Raw genomic sequence first — 27,062 nt, forward strand, 5'->3', positions numbered from 1 at the left:
TGTGTGTGTGTGTGTGTGTGAGATAGCTAACCCCTCTGTTTTGTTTTGTTTTATTCAAAGATGTTTTCTTGTAAACTTGCCAGTTTTAAACTAAACATAACTATGTTAAAGGGTTTTTTTTAAATACTACTAATAATGTTGCATAGAATGAAGTTCTATGAACTGTTTGTAGACGTGAAGTATTTATGTGTACTTACAAGTACAGTTTTGAGTGTTTTGTACTCTTTTTGAGGGTTCCCAAATTTTGCTTGTACCACGGTATCTGAGGGAAGCATATACATACTTTTTTGTTTTTGACACTAAACACTGAGGTGAGTAAAATTTAATGCAATTTTAATTGCAGGTCCTTTACAACACATACTTACTTTGTTGTGTTGCTACTTTTACTCAAATATAGGAAAATTCCTTTACCAGTGCTTATTATTTGGCGCTTTTATTTTGAAGTCAAACAAGCAACAGGAAGTATCTGTTTTGTTGCTGAACCTGCTCACCTGAACTCACCTGTAAGTCAGACTGTCACAGTTTCAGGAGTCAGTGGACACGAACCAGGTGAGTTCTCTGCACAAAAACTTATAATTCATAATAATTTGAACTTCATACTGAAACCCTATTTATTTAGTTCTGCACTGGGTGATATGTATATTTTGTTAATGGTTGTCGTGTTTTAAGGTCAGAGTGAGTCACTGAAAGAAAGATGTTGAACATGATTTATTTTATATATTTATATTTTTTAGATTTTTCATATTTTTATTCATTTGTCAAGATTAAAAACTGTAATTCCTTATTTTTCTTAAGATACTTTTAAGAAAAAAATGACATGAATATACCTTCGATGTTCTTCTGCCTTATTTAAGCTTAAATTCTCTCTCTCTATATATATATATCTATATTTATATATATATATAGTGTGTGTGTGTGTGTGTGTGTGTGTGTGTGTATTAGCTTTAGGATACAAGGTTGACACAAGGAAGTACAGCAGCATTTTCTGGGAAACTGAATTTCTCTCCGCCCTAATGACAAAATGACAATAGTCAGTCGAAACCTGGATACTTTGTTTTAACGTAATACCAGAGCCCATAGTGACTTTGCATTTAATCATGTGCGTTTGATACCTCAAAGACGCGCTGATTAAAGTGGCAGTGAATATTATTCTGTGAGTCCTCAGAATCTCAGTCTCTCTCTCTTTTTTGGTCTTTTTTCATAATAACAGAAATTAAATTAACCCTGAAATGCAGTGCCGTGCACAGACATATTAAAGGGCAGGTGCTCAAGTACAAAAAAAGGGCACCCGTATCATAATTATATTTAAGATAAAGTTTCATGCTGTAGCACATCCTTCACTTTCTTACATGTGTTTATTTCAGATTCAGAGAACTTTATTAATCCCACCCGGGGCAATTTGAACATAACATACAGTGACATGTAGACAAGAATATATTAGTAATAAATAAAAATAGAAATATGCTAACAACTTTATAAATAATTTAAAAGATTAATTTAAAAAAATCAATAAAAAATATAAAAAACATTTACAGAGAATTTCAAAGATGTCAAATGGCCGTCAGTAATGAAGGCACGTCAGAGACGTGGGTCTGTTATTATGACTCAATGCAGTTTTTGAGCATTACAAGACCCTTTTAACTGAGAGTTGATTCCAAGGGAAAAACAAACAACAAAATATAAAAATAGGAAATAAATTTTAAAAATGTAAAGGTTTGCCAAAAGGGCACTTTAATAGACCGAGTCCAAAATAAGGGCAAGTGCTCGAGCAACACCTGGGGTCTGTCTGTGCACATGCCTGCTGAAATTCATTTCAGTTCAATTATATTTGTTAAAAAAAACAAAACTTTGATGGGGAATATAAAATGGCAGAAAAGCAACTGAGGACGGATCCCTCTTCCAGGACAGACAGACATCTAATAGATGTTTTGTGTGCTGAACAGATCAACGCTAAAATTACTGTAACCCATCTGACTGTATGATACATAAAGGTAGAAAAAGAGGTTTGTTTTTTTAAGAAAATATTAGCCTTTTTAATCCTCTCGCCTTTTGGTCACTGGTGCATAAAATCACTGCTGTTGGGATGCAGAGCAGAAATGTGAAATTATCACCAGTGTGTTTTTGTGTGTGTGTGCCGGTGCTTTGCCCATCATAATCATCTGTTGTTGTTTTGTTTCCTATAACTTCAGTACAGTTGCCTTTCTTTAATTTAAAAAGTGTTTTTTTCTTTAAAAAATAAATATATTTTACTTCCACAGATACCAGCGATTTACTGTTAACTTTTTGCAGATTTTGAGACAGATACACTCTCTGCTTTTTTTCAACAAACGCACCTGAATTGGCGCAAGAATACAAGGTAATATACAGTATATGCTAGACTTTCACTAATTTGATTATTACCGGGAACTATCATTTTGTATATTGAGAGTACTGCCTTAGTTTTAATTTTAGCTCAGTTTCTGGTTCAGACTTCTGATATTTACCATGTCTGCTGTAACTCTGCAGGTTCCCTCTGGGATAAATACTCTTTCCATCCAATGATTCATCTCTAAATCTCCGTGTCATGTTGCAGGTGTGAAAAATGTCCGTCACTGTTGTCAAAGACGAAACTGGAGTGACTGTGATCACTGTGGAGGCTGACAAAAAAAGCATGTTGTCACCGCTGTGTCAAATCCTCAAGACTCTTTGCTACAGTCCGACATGCTGCTCAGTGCATAAGGGGCTGATGAGGACCAGTGTGACTGCAGCTCTCGGGGTGAGCGAGATTAAAATGCATTCGATAAGATAAGATAAAAATTAATTAATTTATTATGAGGGAAATTCTTGTACCAGATTGTTTCAAAAATACAGTATCAAAAAAGAACACAATAACAGAGCATCAAATAAGTGAAAATAAAATATAAAGTGTCTAGTAATAGTCATTAAAGGCAGAAAGTAAATAATGTTTTATTAATGAGCATTTTTTAATTTGCTGTCTTGTGTTGTTTAGTTGTTAAAGTAATGAGATTCAATAGTTTTAGTTAGTTAGTATTTTACAAAACATTTTTCTACCTAAAATGTCACCTATGGTCATCACATCAAATGTCTCATTTAAATATGTGTTTATATAAATAAATCACTAACTAACATCAGCAATGTGCTCCAAGTAGTATCTCTGCTTTACCGCATATTTCTCATCCCTGACCATGCAGCTGACAGAAATTTGTTCATACGATGCAACTTTTGCCAACTCCGTGATCCGCTCCTTAAAAGAGTGCTCACCTGGTTTCCTCCAGTTTCTCATTATAATTTGCGTCCTCACCATGGTACTGGTGGGACTCATTTTTGAGTTGCTGAGAACATAAAGCCTCAGGCAAAGTTTCTTATGAGCTGCAGCGTTTTCAACAGTTCCTAAATTTAAGCTGAAAGAGTCTGGAGGGGGTCCAATAAATGAGATTAAGAATCTTTTATTGCATTAATCTAATTTTGATGTTTAGATCTAATAACTTCTGTCTTTTACAGACTATACAGATCATGGGGGGCCTGTTCAACATCGCAGTGGGGCCAGGACGATCATACATGTATTCTCCGGACGAGAGGGGGGTTATTGCTGCTCACTGGCTGGGAGCTATGGTAAAATAACATTTTTACCAAACAGACACAATTACCTGAACTTTCCCAAATATAAGAGGTGTTTAATGGCTGGAGGGATAACAACCTCTTATTCTAAAGAATAAGACTTCTTAGAAATAAATTATGAACAAATAACTGTTTTTCTTCTTTTTTCTTCCACACACAAAAATAATTATCAGTATGCACAATATGATACACCGTATTATTAATTTTAATTGATTTCACTTTGTTATTGTCTTTGTAGTTCATCGCAACAGGAATCATGTCCCTTCTAGCTGGCGGGTTCCCCTCTCTTTTCTTGGTAAGTAAAGACTAAAAATCCTTTTTAGATGTGTACCCTTTTATTTTGTGGTTTATGGGACTTTAATATGCTTTTCTCATATGTGAATTAACACTCAGGTCACTGTGGCTTACTGCGTTCTGAGATCATTGTAAAGAATTTGATATTAATATCATTTGAAGCATGAAACAATGTGAAACAGCTGCTTATGTTGTTGAGATTCTTCAGATATCAGATCAATCAGTAAAGCCACATTTCACCCTCGAAGTCTGTTCAAAAACGGCGTACAACTACAAATCTGACCAACCATTCTTCTTATATTTTCACCATTTAATGTGCTGCGGTTTTCGGCACTTCCGCATTGGCTGCATTTTTCAGCTTTGCAGGTTGCTGCTTGGTGCCAATGACTGTGCGAGCATTGTGGCTTTTGCCTTAAATGTCCTCTCATGTTGGAATAAAACTGTAAAGAACATTAAACCGATTCCTGAATGACAGAAAACCATCACTTCAACAGATAGATAAGGTTACCTATGTTTTGTGTTACACGTCTGAAAAGGACATGTGATTAAAAATGAAATAAAATGTGTAAAAATATGCTCTGTGAAGTCAAAAGAATGGTAAAGTTATTTTTTTCTCTCTCAGATGGTCTTTGCTGTGATTTTGAACATAGTCGGATCTATCCTGGCATTTGTTGGCTGTGTGCTGTATGCCATAGGTGTCGCAACTGCGCATGTCATACCGATATGTGAAATGCACCGGGTCATCAATCAAAGTTATGCTCAAGCTTGCAGAGCTGTGGCATTTCATTTCTTGGTAAGCATGCTTTTAAAGGATGAATCTGTTTTTCTGCTATATTCTTCTTACTGTAAAAAAAAAAAATCCCATGAAAAACACGAAACCATCCCAGTTTTTATTTTATTTTATTTTATTTTTTATTTTATTTTATGTATACTCATTTATAGAGGGATATACAGATTATCAGCACTAAGTGATGCTGACTATTGTTAGTTGTGTTGAACTATCATATTTTCCAAATGTACAGTCTTTTTTGAATATGCTCTTGGCATGTGAAAACTGATGGACATTGACAAATAATATAGTGGTCCATTAGAGACAGTTGAAATGGAAGATTATGCAGTATTATTGTGACCCAATGTATAGTATATCTAAATGTGTAGAGGGGCCTGCTGTCCATCTTTTTCTCACTTTCTTTTATTATCTTGTGCAGTTTTACAGACTTTAGATATGTATCTGTGTGTAGGTGTAGATGTTTGTCAGAGTTGATTGTAATGTTTTACTTTATTTGTTTAAAAAGACAATAAATACAGTAGTAAAAAGTAAAAAAAAAAGTAGTAAAACACAAAAGCAACAATGTATTAGACAGTCTCTTCCAAAATACTGTGTGTGGATTAGCACACATTTAAGTATCTAGTAGTAGAGTTTTAACTCCAGGAGGACACCATATGTGGTATTGAATTTAGGAAAAAAAAGTCAGTGTGTGTGTCTTTATGGTGAAGAAAGAACATCAGCATGTTCAACAATGTGGCTCATTAATGTGTTTTTTTTTTATAATTTATTGACAACAATGGAGCTCTTTGGCAAAGAAAACAATGAGGTTTATCAGGGAATGGATACATAAATAATTATAGTTTTGAATCTTTGAATGGGATCTATTGGCAATGACAAAGATATTTTTGTTTGTTTTTCCAGCCTGGTTCCATAATATTAAATTCTAAAAAATCTAATCTTTTATTTAGCATTCAGTAGAGTCTTTACAGTTTAATTTAAAACTCATGAATACTTAAATTGTTAAGCAAAGTTTAAATCATCTTTGAATTAATTGAATTCTCTTTTTCTTTTGTCTATTTCAGGGTTTGGTGACAATCATAGACTTGACGATGGTCGTCCTGGCAGTTCTCCTGCTGTGCGTCTGCATCAGCTTTGCTGTTCTGGGCATCAAGGCGGTGGTCAACAGGAAGAAGGAAGAGGTATGAAGCAAAAAGACAATGCACAAAATGTGCACAGTCCACATATAAGAAAGGGTCAGTTTGGCGGTATATTTAGAGAGGTGCTAATACATTGTATTAGCAGTATGAGCAGTAATTACAGCTCCAACAGTAGGAATAGCAGTAAGAGGAATATACATAAATTCAGTTAAAAAAATCCCATAGTGAAATTCCAAACTTTATCCTGTTTTTGCTTGATAAAAGTTCATTTTTTGTGCAAACAGGTTGGCAAAGAAGATCAGCCGCAACAGTTGAAGGAAGTTCTTCTGACCAGTCCTGATGCTTAAAAATCAATACTTCTACACACATTAAATTATAAGTCGTTATTATATTTGTGCCTTTAAACACACTTGAAGAAAGTAATCAAAACTGCTCCATAGGACACAACCCCACCCCCCAGTGTATTTATTTGGATTTTTTTCCCTATTTTTTAGCATAAACTTTCCCAAATAAAAACGTGTAGAATAGTGAAAACAGCCCAAAGAGACACCTCACTTGTATTGGGGGCTAATATTTGTAATAATAATAATACAGTTTTTCAAAATAGCCCATTTCAAGGTTAAGCTTAAAATACTTCCCAGATTGAAGATTTATTGAATTATTTAATTTTTTTTTATTATTTTAGTTTCAAGATGTTTACAGGAAAGAGTAGATATTCACACGTATATTTGAAATGACAGGAAACAATTTTACAAATATAAAAAATAGAAAAACAAAGTTTGGTCTTTGACCCCTTTATCTTCTAACATGGGCAAAGTACAAAATTAAAGTCAATAATGTTGCAAAAAATTAATGGTAGAATTAATGCAGTCAATATGAGGTATTTCTGTGTATCTCTAAGTACAGTTCTGAGTGTTTCGTACTCTGACAAGTTTATACCCAATATCTAAGGAAGGTATTGTACTTCTTTTATGTTTTTTGTAAGACAAATGTGAGTAAAATTAAGTAAAATTTTGATTGCAGATCTGTTGCTTACATGTGGAGTTGTTACTTTGACTCAAATAAATAAACTACGTAGTCTACTTATATGTAGTGTAAATAATGGCGCTTTTATTTTGAACAAATCAAACAAGCAGCAGGAAGTGTCAGTTTTGTTGCTGCTACCTGAACTCACCTGTAAATCAGGCTGTCTCAGTGTCAGGAGTCTGTGGACGCGACCCAGGTGAGTCTCTGCACCAAAAACACATAATTTATCATAATTTGAACTTCACATTGAGAAAACCTGTTTACTGAGCTCTGAACTCACTCTATGTTTGTCATGTTTTACGGTTATGAAAAGAAAGATGTTATCGACTTGATTGTCAATTTAATCTATTTTAACATTTTCACAACACTTTTTATGTATTTTTCTTGTTGTCTTGTTGGTCCACATTTAAAGCTCATCCGGCTCATTTTTTTAAAGCTTTTACTGCATCATATTTGTTGTCAGCTTCAGGACGAGGTTGAGATGAACAGAAAAACGTGCACCACTCTCTGGGAAACTAAACTTCTCTCTGTGTCAGAATGACAAAACCGGTTTGCCAACCTAAAACTGTAGGCTATATATTTTTTTCTTTTTTTCCCCAACACAGTATAGACGCCACACTGTGCACCTTAGCACAAGTGTTCAATAACTCCAACTGGTTGATGCACCTCTGACTATTCTCCACAATTTATACATTTATTAATTAATTAGAATTTATTTGCAGCATGCATTTTAACTTCTCTTAAATTTTTTCACAAAGAGCAATAATCAACACAAGGTTTTCAAGGAAGTTCATTTATAAATGCCAAGAAATAAATAATAAATAATAAAAATTAAGAATCGGTCTAATTCATTTCTTTTTATTTCCCCAAATTGGTTATTGTTCAGGTAGTTAACTACACAAAAAGGGTGAAACAAAGTAATTTAGCTAACTGTATCACTATTTAAATATGAATCTAACTGAATACACTATTATTCAAGTTTTCAGTTAAATTTAAACTTATGAAATTTATTTCAACTTCCCCAACTAATCCCAGCATTTTATCGTATTCGTATACATTTAAGTCAGCAATTCATAGCATCAGCTTTTCAATAACCCGTATTCACACCACAATTTCATCATAAATTGTCCTCTCTATTTTATAAACAACAACAAAAACAAAAACAACCCTAACCCCAAACTCGATATTCTTTTTGAATGTTATAATAATTAAATAATTATGTGACAATTTATAGCACAATAGGACAGTTTAACATTTTAAAACAGAAATTATGTGAGAGCAAACCCATAAATCATAAAACTCATGCAACAGTAAAACCATAGATCATAAAATCAATGATGATGCAGCATTTCAAAGAATTTTGAATTGTTTTTCCATCTTTGCGCAAAAAGAAAGAAACCGCTATGTCGACACAAGCCTTGATATTGTTTTTCAGACCTGTGTGGTGAGATGTTGTGACGGAGACACACCTTAATTATCGTGGGAACTCAACTTGTTCCAGATCCTCTTCCGTTATGGTCTTTTGTCAATATAAAAGCAACTTAAATAACACTAAAATGTAATTTGTTCTATTCAGGAAAGCTAATTCAGTTCACTTTTAATAATAATCTTACCTTTTGGTCACCTTTTAGACAATGTGTATAAAATCACTGCTGTTAACTCCACTTGTGCTGCTTTCAGAGAGCTTTTACAAGTATTTAAAGCTTTGAAACCTGAGCAAATTGGTGTCATTTCTTAGCGACTTGGTGAGAAATGTTTTGCAAATAGCAAGAAATTAGCAGATTAAAACATTTTTTAAAAGCTGTGAAAAATGTCTAGGAAAAATGTATTTATAGTTATCATAATTACATATTTAAGATTATGTTACAGAATTACACAGTTTATATGTCTTTACCTTGTTTTTTTTTTAACATTTTCCTTTTTAAACAACTTTCAGATAATTTTTAATTTTTTTTAATTTTTTTTTTTTTTACTAATTTCATGCTAATTTTTGGGTCACTTCTTCATGTTTTTGAAAGAAGTAAAGACACTTTACTCAAGTTTCAGAGGATTTAAGACGCAGAGCAGAAATGTGTAGTTATCATCTGTGTGCTAAGTGTTCAAACTCAATCATCTGTTTTCTTCCCAAAGTTAAGTTTTCCTTAATAAAATATTTCTTCCACAGATGCAAACAAATGACTTATTGCTTTTGCAGGTTTTAAGATACTTTCTGTTTCTTCAACAAACACGTATGTTGCCGTACCAGCGCAAGGTAATATACAGTATATGCTAGATTTTTAACAGGCATTTTCATTCTGTATATTTAGAATACTTCCCCTTTTTTAAGTTCAGTTTCTAGTTAAGACTATTATTTATGTTTTTATCTATGTGTCACTTGGCTCCTGTAACTCTTCAGGTCCCCATTGGGATTTATAAAGTATCTCTCCAACCTTTCATCCCAAAGTCTCCATGTCTTGTTGCAGGTGTGAGAGATGTCTGTCACTGTTGTCAAAGAAAACGGAGTGACTGTGATCACTGTGGCCGCTGACGGTAAAAGCACGTTATCACCACTGTGTCAAATCTTGAGGACTCTTTGCTACAGTCCAACGTGCTGCTCAGTGCACACGAAGCTGATGCAGACCAGTGTGACTGCAGCTCTCGGAGTGAGTAAAAGCCAAAATGTATTTATTCATGTGCATTTTTAAGTGATGGTCTTAAGTTTCTCAAGTATAAAACAATGAGATTTTACAGTTTTGAATCTTTTTTAGACTATGCAGATCATGGCAGGCCTCGTCAACATTGGACTGGGGCCAGCACAAACATACATGCATCCTGAGGATCTGACTGGTTTGGGAGCTGCTTACTGGCTGGGTGTTGTGGTAAAGAAATATTGTTGTGTATTAACATAACAACTAGAACTGTCAAAAGACAGATTTTTTTAAAAAAATGTGATCAATCACATTTTCCTCTCACTTTATTTATATAAAAAATAAAAACAAAAAAACATCACAAAATAATACCAGCAATAGAAGTAATCTAAGCCAGTGAAATTTACAAATTCTGGTTGTTAACATACGTATTCAGTTATAATTCTTAACCATTTTTCTTTCAGGTATATTGCTACTGGGGACCAGTCCCTTTCAAAATCTTTAACAATATGGGCATAAGTTTTATGATTAAATTAAAAACACTTATTTATACAAATAAAAAATATTAAAATGTATTATAAAATCTAAAAATAATATATAAACATATATAATATAAAAATATTTTTAAAAAATGTAAGCAGAATATTAAAACTCAAAGTGCGGTCAAGTGTAAGTCTGAGCTGAGTACAAAATTACGTTGATTTGCTGGTATTTTAATTCCAAAGAATTTCTTAATTTCAACCAGAGATTTACAATTTTGCATTTCTTTCTTCACAATGCTGTTTTTCCATCACCAAAATATTGTCTAACATTGGAGCGCTATTTAGCCTTCTTCCTGAGAAGCTAACATGACTCTAAAACTCAGCCCGCTGCAGCTTTTCAAAGACAGGAATGTCGGCCAGTGATTAGCACAATTAAAAAAAAACAACAAAAAAAACCCCGCTAAAGTTAATTACAGACCTTAATCGCATTACAACTACCGCACTAATGTTGAAAGTCCTAATAACATCTAGTAATTAAAAAGAATAACTTTTCCTTGTGAGAAATAATTTGTGGAAATATCACATGCATTCCAAAAAACAGGTGAAATACAGTATTATTAATTTTACTGAGCTGTCGTCTGTCCTCTTCAGTTCATCATAGCTGGAATCACGACTCTTGTTGCCGGGCGGTATTCATCTTTTTGTTTGGTAAGTAAACATGTTTGAATAAGCATCCTGGTCACCTGTATATAAAAGTCATGATGGACATCTTACTAGATCAGATGAAATAATAATTTAGAGAGGGAATTATGATACATTATATATATAGTAAAAAGGCTTTTCAAGCAGTTGGTTTTCTAAAATGTTTTTCATGCAAAAGGTTATATTTAAGGTTATCTATATGTGTTTTTCACTGAATCTGTGCTCATTCAGAGGTTGTGTAATCAAGGTCTTGATTATTTAAAAACAGGCCAGTTACTTTTTTCCGTTGGGCTCCAAATGTGTTAGAACCGCCACTGGATACCAGTACCAATACCAGTACACTCAAAGCAATACTTACTGAATGCAGTGGCGGTTAGTATAACCACCGGCAACATTCAGATATTTTTGTAGCATCTCTGTCTAACACACTCAGCATCAAAACACCAGAGATTGTATGTTTAGCTGCTGCTGAGGGATTGTGAGCTCCACGACAGGGACAGCTGGTGGGAGTGCACCTGCACACACATTGTGACAGGGCTAACTGTCAGCATCACATGGTTAACATTAATACTACGTGATACAGTGTTGTGTCAGTGAAAGGTAAGACATATAGAGTAGCAATATCCAGCCTTCTGGACCCTGTTTCTGCCCTGACAGCAGTTTCACTGCAATTCAAGTAATTATGTAAAAAATTTCAATGTGGTGGAGCACTTAAAAAAAAGATAATAATGGAGACTTTCCTCCCAGGTGGGCTTTGCTGTGATGATGAACATCGTTGGAGCTATCTTCGCCCTCGCTGGCATTGGGCTGTATGCCAGAGACTTGACGGATGCCTCTTTCTACAACATGTGTCCTGATAATCGTTACTACATCTGCAGCTACAACGGGCCGATTGCACGGGTAAGCATATTTTTAAAAGATAAAGCAGGTTTTATTCTTTTTTTTTTAGTAAGGAATAGATGTTTCTAGAATTTTTGGACATTTTTTTTTTGATTATTGTATGTTTCTAGGATTTTGGGATGTTTTAAAATTTAGGGACATTTCCAGGATTTTAGGAAGTTTTTACTGATTTCAGGACGAGTTTCTCAGATTATAGGACATTTCTAGGGTTCCAGGAAGTGTCTTTGATTTTATGATGTTTTAAGGATTTTAGGAAGTTATTGTGGATTTTAGGACATTTCTCAGATTTTAGGGTGTTTCTAGGATTTTAGGGCATTTTTTAAATATTTTCCAGGATTTTGGGAAAATTTTAAGGATTTTCAAATGTTTCTCAGATTTTAGGACATTTCTAGGATTTTAGGACGTTTCTAGGATTTTAGGACGTTTCTAGGATTTTAGGATGTTTCAAGAATTTCAGAACATTACTAGGATTTTAGGCCATTTTTTTAAGTTTTTAGGACACTTATATAATTTGATTTTTGGACATTAGGGGCTTGGTGGTAGAGTATTTGCTGTAGCACCCTCTATGTGGGAACGATTTAAAAAATAAACTAAGATTCCTGTGTTTGTAGTAATGAAGAAACATTAGGTTTGGAATACACATCAATAATTTAATCCTTAACTTGGATTTCTTGACATTGACATAAATCATGAATACTGGTGTTTTAAAGGGAAGTTTAAATCCTCTTGGGATCAAATTTAATACATTTCTTCCTGTTTTATTACTGTCAGAATCTGGTGAGAGTCAAGGATGCAACCATGATCGTCGTGGCTGTTCTCCAGCTGTTCGTCTGCATCAGCTTTGCTGGTATGGGCATCAAGGCTGTGGACGACAAGAAGAGGGAAGAGGTACGAACCATGAAAACAATACACAAAATGTGCACAGTCATCATGAATTAGAGGACAGCTGGGTGGTATATTCAGAGACGTGAAGCAAAGTTAGAGGTACGAGCAGTAATAACATAGCAGTAGGAGTAACAGCAGTACAGCAGTAGATAAAAGTAGCGTTTCTACAATATTAAATATTTGTGTTAATTTCAGTAAAAAGTCAAATAGTAGAATTGTCAACTTTGTCCTGTTTTTGCTTGATGAACAGGCTGGCAAAGATGTTGAAGATCAGCTGCCTCAGTTGAAGGAAGTCCTTCTGACCAGTCCTGGTGCTTAAAATTGATTCAACTAAACACCTGGAAGCACGACTCCCATTGTTACACATTTGTTTTTACACAAACTGCTAAAAGTAATTAAAACTGCTTCATATCACAGGGACACTTTTCATCTTATGTTATTCATGTTGTGCATTCAATTTTTGTCCTTATTTTTTATCTTATTTTTTATCATGAGGGTTTTATGTAGTCTATTCCAATCTTATTTTATTTTTACATGCAGGTTTTATTATGTCTTTATGTTTCTTATGTCTTTTCATATGAAGCATTTGATGCATGTAATTTTATTGTTGTGAAGCATGTTAGACTTTCTTGTATGAAGGGTGCTATACAAATAAAGTTTTATGAAAATAATAATAATTTATATTATTATATTTTGAAAAGATCAGACATCCCACAGGAAGTCCCAGTTTTATTACTACTGCCTTAAATTAACTATACATCAAATTTTGTGGGCACGAACCATGTGAGTTCTCTACATTATGGTCTGAAAGAAAACAGAAAGTTATGGAAAGCAATGTCATCTGTTTGCATGTTTATGTTGTTGTAACATTTATTGCTCTGCTTTTCCCGTTAGGTTTGAACAAGAACAAAGAAGGAAGTGCAGCAGCGCATCCAGGGGAACTGAACTTCCTCCAAACAGGAAAACCTGTTAGAGAACCAGCATGAGTCTTAATTCACTAAAAAGACAGATGCCATACTCGCTGTGCACCTTTTCTCAGGTGTCAAATACCTCAAATAAGAAGTGTAAAATATGGTTGATGTCGCTGTGAATGCTCTTCAGTGAGTTTCACTTGTTTTATTTCCACTAATCATGCTTATCAGGGAGGGACTTCTCCATAAAAGGTTAAAAGTCCAAGTCATCTCTTTCTAAACGTAGTTTTGAAAAAATGAAATGAAAATAAGTCGTTAAATACTTCTGTATCTTTTCCCAGATGGCAGCAGGGTGTTTATTATTATTATTTTATTTTATTATTATTAATTTATTTATTATATATGTATGTCTTTCTACTTGTTTATCATAAGGATTCCTATTAGCTGACCCCTAAGCGACAAGCTAGTCTTCCTGTGGTCCAACAAAAGCAAACAGTAACAATGATAATATAGTACTCATAAATAAAATAAGTAAACCAGCAAATAACAATACAAATATTAATGATCATACAAAACTATGACTACTTTAATAATGATATTAATAATGAAAAGATAGTAATTAACTCACCATCAAAAAACCAATTTAAATTAAAAAAAAAAAAACATTAGAAAAAATTAAAGTGAAAAAAGTTTTTTATTTATTTTATAACTATCATACTCAAATAAATATAAAGCAACCAATTAAAGAAATAACTGGCGAACAAACCAAATAAACACCTCAGCTGCTCGAAAAGAATAATACACCTTCCCAGAAACTTGAAGTTACTACTTTTACTCAAGAAGCTCAAAGGACTGAAAAAGCTTTTTATTTTGAAAGAGCGAGCAACAGGAAGCATTTTCTGATTTTTTTTCTGTTCCTCTTCGCTGAAACAGACTGTTGCAGTTTCAGGACACGCACCAGGTGAGCTCTTTGCACTCAAAACACATACTTAATTATAATTTGAGCTGTATATTGAATCAGCCTGTTTATTGATCTGTGAACTGGAAGATATGGACACGCTGCTGATGGTTTCCATGGTTTTATGATCTGAAAGCGCGAGGAAAGTGATGGACAGAAATATAGCTATTTCTCTTCTTTCTTTTCTTTTTCTGTTTAATTTAAGTCATTTTATATAGTTGTTATGCACGTGTCTGTGGTTGGTCGACATTCAACACCATTATTTATATATTTTTTATCAACGTTTATAACATCCTTTCTCGTAACAGTTTTGCATAAACAAGGAAATGCATTTCTGGAAAACTGAACACTTCCAGTAATCAGGAGGAGGAGGGACAAAACTGAACATTTCCAGTAATCATGCACCTCAGGGAGGGATGGAACTGAAACTTGAGAGTTCCTCTTTGGCAATGTTGGAAGTTTTTTTCAGTATAAAGTTCACTGACATTTTTGAGTAATAATACGTACAGTACAAACTGGAGCTGCACCAGACAATTATTTTCAATACTGATTAATCTGCGAATTATATTCTTGATAAATAGATCTGTCGATAAGGCTTAAAAGTAACTTTTATTGATTATTATTGGTTTACGAAAATGTTTATCATTTGGTTTCTCTTAGTCATCTAATAGATTAATTGCTGCAGCTGTAGAGTAATCCTAATGCTTTAAATCACATTTATCGGGCCCCTTTTACTTCTAACATGCGGTCTAAAATCACACACTGGAGCGGCATGAGGCTGCTGCTTTTTTGTTTTGCGTAAAAAGCCAAAAGCGGTATAAAGAACAGACTTTGTGGCCGCCCCATAGTGCAATCTCTGTCTAAAAAGAGCTCATTGTTGCAGAGCAATAAGCTGGGTTATAGTTTAAAAGATGTAGGGCATGTTTGTGAAAAAAGTGAAACTGTGTTTCTGCTCACCCGAGACAATACCTTGTACCGTGCACTACTATTAAGCATGTCTCTGTAAGTGTTTCTTTGTCTCTTTGTAGTTGTTTGTTTCACTCCATTAAGTCCCTGTAGCTTTGTGCAGAGGCTGTACCCATCAGGCCAGTTCAGTCCTCCACCCCCCCCAAAAAAACAAACTACGTACCGATCACCTTCTGTTTTAACATCGAAGGGGGGCACCGGGTGCCGGGCACCAGGCATCCCCTCTGGCTGTGCCCCTTTTTGCAGGTTTTAAGATTTTAAGACTGATAAATTTTCCCTTTATTCAGCACACAAACACACACAAAAAGCCATAGACTCAAGAGCTTCATCCTCAGTTTTACCAAATGTTCTTCTTAGTATCTAGTTCTTTATACTTTTATTACTTTAAGTCTTTAAACTACCTCCTTGAGCGTCCATATGTTTGTTTTGTGATTCGTCTATGTGACCTTGCTGCTGTAACTGGAATCTCTCCAGTAATGGGATTGATAAACAGCCTGTATCTCTCAAACCTCCTGTCTCAAGACCTTCATGTCTTGTTGCAGGTGTGAGAGATGTCGATCACTGTTGTCAAAGACAAGAGCGCGACTGTGATCACGCTGGCGAGTGACGAGAAGAGCATGTTGCCTCCGCTGTGTCAAGTCCTCAAGACTCTTTGCTACAGTCCGATGTGCTGCTCAGTGAACAAGACGCTGATGAGGACCAATACAGTTTTGGTTCTTGGGGTGAGAGAGATGTATATGTATTTATTGATGTGCATTATCAGGTGGTGGTCTTAAGATGTTGTTAAAGATTAAAACAAACAAGATCTTAAAGTTTTGAATCTTTTGCAGACCATACAGATCATGGTGGGACTGTTCAGCATTGCTCTCGGGCCAGGGCGAACAAGCCTACATCCTGAGGATTTTGCCCATTTGGGAGTTGCTTACTGGCTGGGTGGTGTGGTAAGATATTATTTTCATGTTAATATAAGGCACAAGGTAGATTTATTAGTGATTTTTTAAACTAAAATTTGTACCTGGTCCTGCTGCATCTTTTGAGTTGAAGGATGAGTTGATTAAAATCATCAGCAGCTGTGAAAATTCCTTCTGGTTCCTGTTTATGGGATCACATAATTCCTGCAGTGCATTTTTAAATTTGCATCACAGTCTTGCGTCCCTATGGCTCCCAACAAGATATGTTAGGGTTTAACTCTGTCTCTGTGAAGATGTGTACAGAGCAGTCTCTAATCTCCCCGTTGATGAGTTAGCCTCAATCGCATCTCATACACTTTATTCTCCTATTAGCAGACATTAGCCAGAAAATGGCTCGGTCAGCCTCGCCCTGATGCAGGCTCTCCTCCCTCTCTTCGTCCGGCTTCAATTCTCCCCTCTCCCCTTTGACTCCATGGCCCCTCTTCTCAAAAGGGGCCATAGAGTAAAAAAAAAAAAATATAGCAAAAAAGTAGCGAGGATTTGAGGAGCTAATGGCAGCTGCATCTACATGCGCTACCGTTGTCATAGCAATCCGTTATTACCATGAAAACGTATATTTTTTTAAACATCACTACAAAGCACTATTGCAAAAGCAGTATCTTCTATTTTTCTTTTTCTTTTTTTACAAGACAAAACAAGTGAATTATCGTAGATTTAACATAGATTTTTTTCTGTCTTAAAAAAATTAAAAGAAAAAAACAGGTTAAATCTACGATAATTCACTTGTTTTGTCTTGTAAAAAAGAAGAAAAAGAGAAATAGTAGGGTAGTAGTATAGTAGGTTATACACAGATTTTTTTCTTCTTTTTTTAAAACACCATCACCCCCACTGAAAAAATACAGTGAATTTATTGCTTTTTTTCTTTTTCTTTCTTATAACAAACAAAACAAAAACGTAAAAAAAGTAATATACAGTACATTTTTTTATTTTTTATTTTTTTATTCTTTCTTAAAAAAAAAACAAAAAAAAACAAGTGAAACACTGTAGATTTAACAGTTTTTCTCTTTCTAAAAAAAAAGATCTAGTGAAATATAGCATTATTGATTTGAATTAATTTCACTGTGTTGTGCTCTTTTTTCAGTTGATCTTTGCTGGAATCTTGTCCGTTTTTGTCGCGCTGTTCCCCAGCGCCTGCCTGGTGAGTAAACATCAATTAAACATGCAGATCTCATGAGTTTATGTGCTGCCTTCTGTAATGAATTTGATACCTCAGTTAGTTGAACAAACCATGAAATAATGTGAAAAAGCTCATTTTGATTTGTTGGGGAAATTCCTCACGTTTTACACTGATTGTTTTAACATTGCAGTCTCTTCCTCGCAGGTGGTCTTTGCTGTGTTGACAAACATAATCGCAGCTGTCGTCATCATTGTTGGCATCGTGCTGTGCGCCATAGACGTGAAAGAGGTCTCTGCACGCAGTATGTGTGACTGGGGCAGGTACAATACTCGAAATGATGATGACAACTGCAAAGGTGTGGAGTTCTTTTTCAAGGTAAGCATGCTTTTACAGGGTGACACTGATTTTATGCTTAATTTTCTTTATGTTAACCAAATCCATGAAAAAAAATCGGACAATGTATCAGTCCATCTCATAATGTTTTCCAATGTCTCTACCTCATCTGTGGCTGCTCTTTGAATCAATTTGAATTCCTTCTTTTTCATTACTTGTCTGTGTCAGCGCTTGTTGGTAGCCATGGACATTTCCATGATCGTCCTGACTGTTCTCCAGCTGTTTGTCTGCATCGGCGTCGTTGTTATTGGCATCAGCGCTTTGGGCAGCCTCAGGAAGAAAGAGGTATGAGCCAACACAAAGACACAATCCAGTAATACTATGTCTTGTTGCTGTACAGGTGTTTACTTTGTTGTGTGTCAGCAGGGCGTCAAAGCTGATAAGGCTGACGAGCAGCTGTTGAAGGACGTCTTCGTGACCAGTCCCGGTGCTTAAAATCAATACATCGTTCATCCAAACACAGAGATGCTGATGAGCAACGCACCATTGCAGTCCTTTCATATATCATCTTAACATAATCCTACATGCTTTTAATCACAAATGCACTACAATTATTTTGCCAAAGACAAATATTTGTCTGTAGTCTGGTACAATGTAATTGGAATTATTTTAAATATGTTTCTTTTGATCAACGTCTGAATTATGATTAAAGCAAACTTCCTTTAATAAATAATAATGGAAAAATTGATGACAGTGTTTTGAGGTTTTTAAAATGTCGATACTGAAATTCCACTCAGCGGGGATCATGGATGGATTATTGAACAGGTCTGCTGGGCAGAGGCTCTGGGGCCCAAGTGTCACGGGCCTCCCCTGGCCTCAATCTGCAAAATGTAAAACGTCAAATTAAAACGTGCCGACCAGGAAGAGACTCAAAGAAAACACAAAGAGACAAAAAACAACTACAAAGGGACACAAAACTGACCAAAAACAAAACACACAAAGTTACCTCAAAGAGACATTAAACAAAGGTGCAGAAACACCTGTAGCGTTTAGAACAACTTTATTAAAAGACGAACATGTTTCGGGTTGTGGCCTTCTTCGGGATCATCATGAAGTATTACAATCAGAATTTAAATAAGGTAGAAATGAAAAGTAAAAACAACTAATAACATACATTCAAACACATATCAGCCAATGGCGTAGCGTATAAATAAGGTAGGAATGAAAAAATATCTATAATTTTGTTTAGCAAATATGAAGGCTCTTAAATATTATTAAAAGGTCTTAAATGTGGATCATAGTTTTACATAAGGAATACAAAGAAACACAAAAGCACAGAGTGTGCCCTTATGTTGGAGAAATGGTGGGGCCCTTTGCAAATCTGGGCCCTTTGTCTCCTAATCTCCTAATCTATCTCTCTATCTCTATCTATACCTGTCTGCAGACCAATACAATGTTTTACTTGCCTTTTTCAATCCGTCCACTAGATGCACCCCCCACCCCCTCACCTGGTGGCCCCGCCCATCTCCACACCTGTTCCCTCTCTCCTCGTCAGCTCTACAGATATTTATCCAGCCTCTTTCAACTCAAATCAGCTGCGCAAAGTTTCTGTGTGTTTCTGGATTTTGAAATTTGTTTGGACTTTGGATCCACTCTCCTGCCCCTCCTGTCTAATTTTTTGGGCTTGTTGTTGTTGGATTACCTTTTGAGTTTTGAGCCTGACCCACTTAAATGGCTTTGGTACCTGCCAGTAAGAACATCCATACCCTCATTACATCAGTGAACTGAACCTGTCTGCCTGCTTTGTCTGGACTGTCGTCATCCCAGATAAACTTCCAAAGAAATAAATGGTCTAAATCTGACACTTCTGACCGCAGTTTCAGTGCTGTGTCAGTTTGACCTGATTAGTACTTCTGTAATATAAGCCATTTTCATTTTAACAGTTGATTACACTAATTCAGTCCAGTAGATGAGGCTTCATACAGAAAAAATAAAAGCTTTCTAGTCATTTCTAGAGATTTTCTAATTTTTTTAATTGGTTAAGGTTAAAGAATCAGTGTGTAAGATTTGGGATATGATATAATTAATATTTATATAAATAATATTTGTCAAGTAACTGGTAACTAAGTTAATTAAATAAATGTAGTGAAGTAAAGGTATATATTTTACTCTAAAATGTAGTGGAGCACAAGTATAAAGTAACATAAGTACTCGAGTACAAATGCATCTCAAATTTCACTTGAGTACAGTACAGTACTTGGGAAAATGTTGGTTTCTTTTCACTGGTGACTGTACAAGAAACCTCAGAGCAGCATGTAGTATGAAATTGGTACACAGCTGGTTACTGTCCATGTTTTGACAGCCTTTTTCAGAACCAAATAGTATCACATGACATACTAACATGACAAACAGTGACAAAAATACATTGATTTTTTAATTTCCAGTCAAACCTTTCATAGTGACCTGTTATAAAGTCTTTGGAATGTTTATTTTGCTGATTTTACTGTTTTCTAATGCTGCTTTGTAAACAAATGTGCATACAAACTGTTGTATTTTTCAGTAAATCCATAAAACAGTATGTACACTATATATAGTAGCTAGATTATGACGACACATAAACAGAGATGAAATGAAAAGAAATGTCTTTAAAATTTGGGTTTGTATGTTAAAAAAAAAATTTAAAGGACATTTCTTCTTCTATTTAAGTCAAATATGTTTGATGGCAACAGTAGAAATGCAGTTTTGATATGCTATGCTCAAACTAAAAGTAGCATTTAAAAAAAAAAAAAAATCTAATCCTCTATGTTTTTCCTAAACTGACAATTTAAAAGTACAAAATTCAATAATTTTGCACAAAATGAATGACAGAATATGTCTGTCTATTTAGAGAGACATTAATTATTCATATAATAAAAACAATTTAAGAGCTTTTTCTTTTATTTTTAGTTTTAAGGATTCCAAGCGTGCATTTGCATCACAATGTCTGAGCTTTAAGCACTTTATGTCCTTCAGTTTTTTGACGCTTGCAGGTCTGTTACTTGTAACGCTCATATTTTGATTTTTGTGTTGTTACTTTTACTCATGTAACTCAAATAGAAGAGTAAAGGAGCTTTTATTTTGAAAGAACGAGTGACAGGAAGTCTGACTGTCGCAGTTTCAGGACACGAACCAGGTGAGCTCTCTGCACACAAAACACACACTTTTTTAAAAAATGTAAACCTAATATTGAATCAACCTGTTTATTAAACTTTGACTTTGAAGATATTGATGTTTTGTCGATGGTTTTAAGGTCTGAAAGAGGAAAGTTATGGACGTTTCTGTTGTTGGTCGACATTCAAGATTATTATTTTGATCTTTTTAAGTTTATTACTTCCTTTTTCATGTTAGTTTTGAATAAACAAGGAAGTGCAGCAGCATTTACTGAGAAGGCGAACTTGACCTCCCTCCAAACACAAAAACCTGTTTGTGATCCTGTAAGAGTGTCTGCTTGCATATATTCAGAAATCCCCTACATTTCCAGTCATCATGAAACCAAAAACTTACTCTTTGGTAATGTTGGACCAAATTTTGATTTACTTTAGTATGAAGCTCTCTGACATTTTTAAGTAACTACACACAATATAATCTGCAGCTGCAAATATTCATGATTAATGGATCTATCAGCTGGTTTATTAATGTTGCAAATTAGTGAAAAATGCCGTCAAACTTCTGCAGAGCCCAAGGCATGTTGTCACGTGTTGTTTTTTGTCTGATCAACAAAACCAAAACCCCAAATAGTTTCAGTTTGCAATCATATGAAACAGAGAGAGCCCCAAAACATCACAATTTAGAAGTTAAATGAGAATATTTTTGGCAAAAAAATGAGGTTGAAATATCACCTTCTGTTCTGACGTTGGTTGTAGGGGTGGTTGCGCCCCTTTTTGAGATTTAAAAACCGACACATTTGCCCTTTATTCAGCACACAAACACACAAAAAGCCTGGCTGAAGGGCTTCATCCTCAATTTTACCAAATCTTCTTAGTTTCTTGTTAATCTTTAATAAAAATTACTTTAATTCTTTACTCTGTGTCTCTGAGCATCCTTAAGTTTGTTTTGTGATAATTATGTGTGATTTGGCTGCTGTAACACTGCACATATCCCAATAATGGGATTGATAAACAGCCTGTATCTCTCAAACCTCCTGTCTCAAGATCTTCATGTCTTGTTGCAGGTGTGAGAGATGTTGATCACTGCTGTCAAAGACAAAAGTGTGACTGTGATCACTGTGGCTGCTGACGAGAAGAGCATGTTGCCTCCGCTGTGTCAAGTCCCCAAGACTCTTGGCTGCAGTCCGATGTGCCGCTCAGTCAACAAGACGGTGATACGGTCCAGTACAGTTTCAGTTCTTGGGGTGAGAGAGATGTATATGTATTTATTGATGTGCATTATCAGGTGGTGGTCTTAAGATGTTGTTAAAGATTAAAACAAACAGTGAGAGAAACCAAAATGTATTAATTTTTATGCAGTATTGGGTGTTGAGATATGATCCATATAAAGGGCAAGATTTAGGCTAACTATTTTTATTATTTTTTTTTTATTTTTTCCAGACCATCCAGATCATGGTGGGCCTGTTCAACATCGGACTCGGGCCAGGACGAACAAGTCTACGCCCTGATGATTTTGCCAGTTTGGGTGCTGCTTACTGGCTGGGTGGTGTGGTGAGATTAAATATTGTTGCCTTAATATCACCATGAAAGTATATGCATAACTTTTGCTGATATTACCATAGAGTACAATAGCAAAAGCAATAATTTCCTTTTTGTTTTTGTAATTTCAAACAGATTATCAGAACTTTCTGTCAAATAAGAATTTTAGTATTTCTTAAAGACGTCTCCCATTTAGAGATCAACAGATTATCAGCTGATTTTTGGGGCCAGTATTTGGCATTTTGCCGATTATCTGTATTGGCATTTTATTTTAACAATTGCCATTAAAATTAATGAATAAAAAAGTGCAAATAAAGTGTCAGCATGGGAGGAACTTTTACTTTGTTAAACCTCACTTGACTTTATTAAAAAAAAAGTTGCAAGGGACTTGTTGTACTTAATGTTGAAAGTTTTAGTTTTGATTAAACGTTTGCTAAAGGCATTTAAACAAAAAAATGTGTTGCAGTTTGTTATATTCCAATTTTTTAATTTTGACAAAAAGTAATTAGTAATTCCAAAAACCAATATTGGTTGACCCCCTACTCCCAATTGTAGAGAAAATATTGATATTAAAATAAATAAGTGAATGTTTTTACATAGGTTAATTTACTTTCTTTTAAATAAAACATTGATTCATATAAAAAAACAAAAAAAAAAAGTAAAAACAAATTTTGATTAATTTCACTGAGCTGTCTGCTCTCCTCTCTTCAGTTCATTGCAGTTGGACTCGTGTCCCTCATTGCCGACCAGTTTCCCACCTTTTTCTTGGTAAGTTAAGACTAAAGGCCCTCGCAGCTGAATGTCTTTATGTTTTTGGTGATGAGAATTTAAAATGTCTTTATGTAAATCCTTGTAACTGGTAGCATCGCTCTCTGAGGCTGTTAAGTGAACTGCAGTCAGTGTTTGTCTGTCGCTCACACTCACTCTGCAGGTGTGAGCAGGCACCTGCGTGTCTGTGATAACAGTAACGTGACCTCCACGCATGATCTGATATCACAAAGTGTTGTCCGCTGGATCAATGACCGACCTGTTTGTCCAGGATTCACATTACAGCCAACCAAAGACGTGCTGATAGCTTAGCAGGTCGAGATAATGTTATGACAAGTCCTTTAACACAGGGCTGCCAACTTTTGGGCTCTTGGCTGGAGTGAGACTTTGATGCCCCGGGCTTATTATCACCCATTTCACCCCACCTCTGTGGAGGGGGTCTGGGGAAATCCTCAAACTGTGTTTGGTTATTTGTTTTTATAAACAAGCTCTATTTTAATGCTTTTAATGCACTCTGTTGAGAGTTCTCACTCTTCACTCAAATGTGTAGGTTACCTAAAAAACTGTTTGTTTTTCTTCTCTCTTTTTTTTCTGTTGGACAGAATAATTACGATTTATTTTCTTATTTTATTATATTATATGTTAAGGGTAGCTGGTAAAGGTGGAGCTATTTTTTGCATGCACTCTAGCACATTATTCTTAATTCAAAGTTCACATTCTTATCATTGAAAAATTAAAATGTGTAGGTTACCTCAAAAACTGTTTTTTCGTTGTTTATTTTTACTGGCCAGAATAACTATGAATTTTTTCATACTGGCAGTTGTTCATAATTACTATTAAGTGAAAACCCATTCTATGTTGTAAAGCCGTGTTCGGCGTCAATCTTCTGTAGTCTCATTAAGCCACTTGTTAACTACCGTCTTTTTTAAGACATATAAAATCTTCGAAGTTCATGCATGTGGTATTTATTGATGTTTTTTATGTTGTTGAACAAAACATCAAAGTCTCTTCAGCTTCTGTTAACCGCAGACCTTATTTAAGACAAAAAATCATTCAGAAAATCCATCGACTTTGGGACAAGGGAACCGGGAGTGCTGGGATGCGAACTCATTTCCAGGTTTTAGGACTCATCCCTGCAGCTTGCTGTTTGCCAATTACTTTATCAACTGGAAGCAACCACCAGCATGAATCTGCAATCGGCTGCATTTTAACATAAATAAAAACACACTGTGGAGCAAAGTCAAAACAATAATGGAGTCTTTCCTCGCAGGTTTTCCTCGCTGCGTTGGTGAATATTATCGGATCTGCCTTTGCCATTTTTGCCATAGTGATGTATGTCCAGGACATGGCCAGTACCACGGTCGCCAGGCTGTGCAGCGATAACTGGTACAATGCTGGCAGCATGCCTAGAGATGACAGATGCATATATGTGGCGCAAGGTTACCTGGTAAGCATGCTCTTAATGGATAAAGCCTGTTTTATGCTATATTTTTCTTCACAGTCAGATGACGGCTGGAATTCTCCCAGTTCGGACATGCAGACACCATTGACCTATCCGGGCACGATAGACAAACAATGGCGCCTTCTGCTGTGGACGCCACGTTAGTTTGAATGTCACATAGGAACATAAACTAGCGAAGCAATTTGAGGCAGCAGTAGACCAGCTTCTCCTTGTATTCTGCGAGGTAAAATTACTGTATTTAACAAGGAATCTAGAGGCTGTGGACGGGGCAGCAGCAAAATGTATTTTAGCATTCCAAAAAAGGACCACCTAAAAAAAACAAAAACAACATCATCCATATAAAAATCTGACATATGGCCATACATACACATTTTTATTCAATATTGGGATATATAAATTTACATACATGTACATATTTTATATTTATATATTTGTTTTTACATATTTACTCTCATGTGCAAACATGCAGCAAAAATATTTGAAGTTTCTCATGTAAGGTGACACATTTTCACATTTATTGACTACAAGGGTAAATATGTGGCAGACATTTTTGTTTTGCAGGTATATAATGTAATGTATATAAACAATTTAAAAATTTACATCCAGGATTAAAACAAGCTTTGCAATATATAGTTATTTTAACTAATAAATGCAGTTTACATGATGTTGCAATATATTGAAATTAAATAAAATAATGATGAATATGAGTAATGAAATAAAAGAAAAAAAATGTATTATTATTTATACAAATAAATATAAATCCAGCCCTGTTCTTTAATGTTAAACTTAAACACAATCATACAGTATTTAGCATTCAATGGAGTCTAAATGTAAAAGTGACTTTGGCAGTTTTGTAGTGCAGGAATCTAATTTGTTTATATATCTTGTAAATCGTTTGAATTCTAACTTTTCTTTCTTTTCTTTTCTTTTCTTTTTTTAAAATTTCTGGTCTACATCAGCGTTTGTTGGTAGCCATGGACATCACTATGATCATTCTGGCTGTCCAGCAGCTGTTTGTCTGCATCACCATCACTGTTTTGGCCGTCAGGGCTCTGATTCACCGGTGGAAGGACGAGGTACGACAAACACACGGAGTCACAATACAGCAGTATTAGTCAATAGTACTTGTAGTGGTTTTCTTAATGGCTGCTGGACTTCCAACATCATTAGTGATGTTAATGGTAGTTTTTTTAGTAAGTGTACAGTTTAAATGGTAACAGCGCAGTATGAAATAATGTAAGGTTGTCTTCTTCCAGCCTGTACTTAAAAAGTTGAGCACAGAAAGCACAACATGCAGCAAAGGGCTTAGACTGGAATCAAACCCACGGCCGCTGCTGCAAGGACACAGCCTCTATACATGGGGCATCTGCTCCATCCACTGATCCACTGATGCCCCAGTGGTTCCTTATTTTAACCTTAAGTAGAAGCAACTTAAAACACTATTATGTATGAATTTAGCATTAATGAAATAAACTTAATTATGTAACTAAATCAGAGAACAGAATAAAACTATCTACCAAATAAAATAAATCTCATGTCCAAATAATTTAGAAGAAGGTATATAAAGTTGACTTAAATTTGTCCTTTTGTTGCTTTTCAAACATTTACTTTGTTGTGTGTCAGCAGAGCAGCAGAGCTGATGAAGATGACGAGCCGCTGTTGAAGGACGTCCTCATGACCGGTCCTGGTGCCTAAAATCAATTCATCTTTCAAAGATGTTGGAGTATGATGAGCGGCACACCATTGCAATCTTTTTTATCTATTAGCCTAAAAAAAATCAAAACCGTTTTAATCACAAATACACTACAATTTTAATAATTTAGAGAAAAATCTGTTCGTAATTTAGTACAGTTGTAACTGGATATATTTTTAAAATATTTTATCATCTTTTGATTTATTCTTTAATGTGAACTTTCTTAAATAAATTTGAATAAAATTGTGACCATATTTTGAGTTTCTTAGACGTAAAGAATCAATAGTCATTCACTGGGGAGCATGGATGGATTATTGAACGGGGCCCAGGGGCCCAGAGTGTCAGGGGTCTCCCTGGCCCTCATCTGCCAAATGTTAAATGTCAAATTAAAACATACAACCAGAAAGAGACTCAAAATGACCACAAAGAGACTCACAAAACATACAGTGGCAACGATTCACAATTAAAAATGAAAGCAAAAGAAAGAATTTTTCTGCTTATATGTTTATAAAGAACATTTATTTAAATTTTTGCTATTTTTTTTTTTTTTTTTTTTTACTGGGCCATTTCCTCATTTGTTTTCATTTTATATTTTTGTTTTGTATTTAGCTTTTTTTCAGGTAACCTTTTTATTGTTTTTTGTTTTGGTCATTTTTTGTTTAGTTGCTTATTGTTTTTTTCCCACCTTTTCCCAAAACTATAGTTCTAATAATTACAATTATATGTTTTAAAAAAAGT

General features: G+C 34.9%; 3 protein-coding genes across 8 annotated transcripts; all 3 read left to right on the forward strand.

Annotated features, from left to right (window-relative positions):
- The first annotated feature begins 447 nt into the window (after positions 1–447).
- Positions 448–6,926, forward strand: LOC121945939 (uncharacterized). 3 transcript variants are annotated; one of them, XM_042490316.2, is made up of 8 exons: positions 470–549; positions 2,290–2,356; positions 2,573–2,755; positions 3,502–3,612; positions 3,857–3,913; positions 4,535–4,705; positions 5,764–5,880; positions 6,123–6,926. In XM_042490316.2, exons 3-8 carry the CDS (start codon positions 2,582–2,584, stop codon positions 6,183–6,185), a joined length of 693 nt encoding a protein of 230 aa, XP_042346250.2. In that variant the 5' UTR covers positions 470–549; positions 2,290–2,356; positions 2,573–2,581; the 3' UTR covers positions 6,186–6,926. The 3 variants fall into 3 exon arrangements, with proteins under 3 accessions (XP_042346251.2, XP_042346250.2, XP_087940721.1); XM_088084595.1 differs by having other exon boundaries at positions 482–549; positions 2,259–2,356; XM_042490317.2 differs by lacking the exon at positions 2,290–2,356 and having other exon boundaries at positions 448–549.
- A 26-nt stretch (positions 6,927–6,952) lies between these two features.
- Positions 6,953–13,551, forward strand: LOC148188307 (membrane-spanning 4-domains subfamily A member 4A-like). 4 transcript variants are annotated; one of them, XM_088084599.1, is made up of 8 exons: positions 6,953–7,060; positions 9,059–9,115; positions 9,327–9,506; positions 9,612–9,722; positions 10,625–10,681; positions 11,423–11,575; positions 12,347–12,463; positions 12,711–13,551. In XM_088084599.1, exons 3-8 carry the CDS (start codon positions 9,336–9,338, stop codon positions 12,777–12,779), a joined length of 678 nt encoding a protein of 225 aa, XP_087940725.1. In that variant the 5' UTR covers positions 6,953–7,060; positions 9,059–9,115; positions 9,327–9,335; the 3' UTR covers positions 12,780–13,551. The 4 variants fall into 4 exon arrangements, with proteins under 4 accessions (XP_087940725.1, XP_087940726.1, XP_087940724.1 ...); XM_088084600.1 differs by lacking the exon at positions 9,059–9,115 and having other exon boundaries at positions 7,015–7,060; XM_088084598.1 differs by having other exon boundaries at positions 7,051–9,115.
- Positions 13,552–14,195: 644 nt separating this feature from the next.
- Positions 14,196–26,578, forward strand: LOC121938316 (uncharacterized). The gene is made up of 13 exons (XM_088084892.1): positions 14,196–14,332; positions 15,838–16,017; positions 16,126–16,236; positions 17,348–17,404; positions 17,588–17,758; positions 17,945–18,061; positions 18,140–18,208; positions 21,933–22,106; positions 22,303–22,413; positions 23,113–23,169; positions 24,440–24,616; positions 25,591–25,707; positions 26,255–26,578. The coding sequence occupies exons 2-13, from the start codon at positions 15,847–15,849 to the stop codon at positions 26,324–26,326; spliced, it is 1,404 nt and encodes a 467-aa protein (XP_087941018.1). The 5' UTR covers positions 14,196–14,332; positions 15,838–15,846; the 3' UTR covers positions 26,327–26,578.
- The last annotated feature ends 484 nt before the right edge of the window (positions 26,579–27,062 follow it).

This window comes from Plectropomus leopardus, chromosome 11 (genome assembly GCF_026936395.1).
Source record: "Plectropomus leopardus strain MGB_pleo_1.0 chromosome 11, ASM2693639v1, whole genome shotgun sequence".
NCBI classification, from domain to species: Eukaryota; Metazoa; Chordata; class Actinopteri; order Perciformes; family Serranidae; genus Plectropomus; species Plectropomus leopardus.